Here is an 857-nt window from a genome sequence, read left to right on the forward strand (position 1 = left end):
TCTTGGATTCAGGCGTGGGGAGAGGAGTGTCCTGCAAGGGAAGGCAGAGCCCCACGTCAGCCGTCCGCCCCACGTGCCAGGGCGAAAATCCCACCGGGCTTTAACCAAAGGGGGACAGCTGCGGGAACCCTTGGGCAGGAGCCCGCCCCAGCGCCAGCCCCTGCCCCACGGCCCCACTCCAGACCAGGACCCCATCCCCATCCCGCGCTCACCAATGTGTGAGGAAGAGGAGGAGGAGGAGTGGAGAAGGGCATCCTGCCAGGTGGTGCGGTGAGCGGGCGGTGGGAAGCTGCCATTGTTGTTCAGGGAGTCCTGGGAGAAGAGCAGAGCCGGAGTGGGTGGGGGGGCAAGCCCCGGGGGGGGGGGATGTGGGGCGGCCAAGCCCAGGGACGGGGAGCCCAAGGGGTGTTCGGGGACCCAGCAAGAGGGGGGAAGCCGGGGCACCCAGCAGGGGCTGCGCAGGGACATGGGGGCACCAAACGCAGACAGGCCAGTCCAGGGATGCTCCTCGGCATGGCTCGGTGCTCCCCGCCGGCTTGGCAGCACCTGGGCCACGTGCCCAGGAGCTTATCCAGATTAGGGACGCGACGTCCCCAGCTCCCCTGCCCAGCCAGACGCACGCCTGGGCAGCGCCTGCTGCAGAGCTGCCCGTCCCGCACCGCCCCAGGGACAACACCCCACAGGGGACGCGCCAGCACCTGGGCTGTCCCCACAGGACCCCCGGCATGAGGCCCTGCTGCGCCCTGTCCCCTCCCGAGAGCGGAACCCAACCCCAGCAAGCGGGACCCCGCTGCCTCCCCCAAAGAGCCGCCAGCCCCGCAGTACAGGCAGGAGCCGGCAGGGGCACCGCCGCCCCG

General features: G+C 70.8%; 1 protein-coding gene across 1 annotated transcript in view; it reads right to left on the minus strand.

Moving 5' to 3' along the window:
* The window catches only part of MAPK8IP2 (mitogen-activated protein kinase 8 interacting protein 2), a 20,719-nt gene that overhangs the window by 4,521 nt on the left and 15,341 nt on the right, over window positions 1–857 (minus strand). Inside the window, 1 exon segment of the mRNA XM_009274844.1 lies at window positions 213–312. Within this exon segment, the coding sequence (XP_009273119.1) occupies window positions 213–312 (100 nt within the window).

The sequence above is a fragment of the Aptenodytes forsteri genome, unplaced genomic scaffold (genome assembly GCF_000699145.1).
Source record: "Aptenodytes forsteri isolate BGI_AS27 unplaced genomic scaffold, ASM69914v1 Scaffold304, whole genome shotgun sequence".
Classification (NCBI taxonomy): Eukaryota; Metazoa; Chordata; class Aves; order Sphenisciformes; family Spheniscidae; genus Aptenodytes; species Aptenodytes forsteri.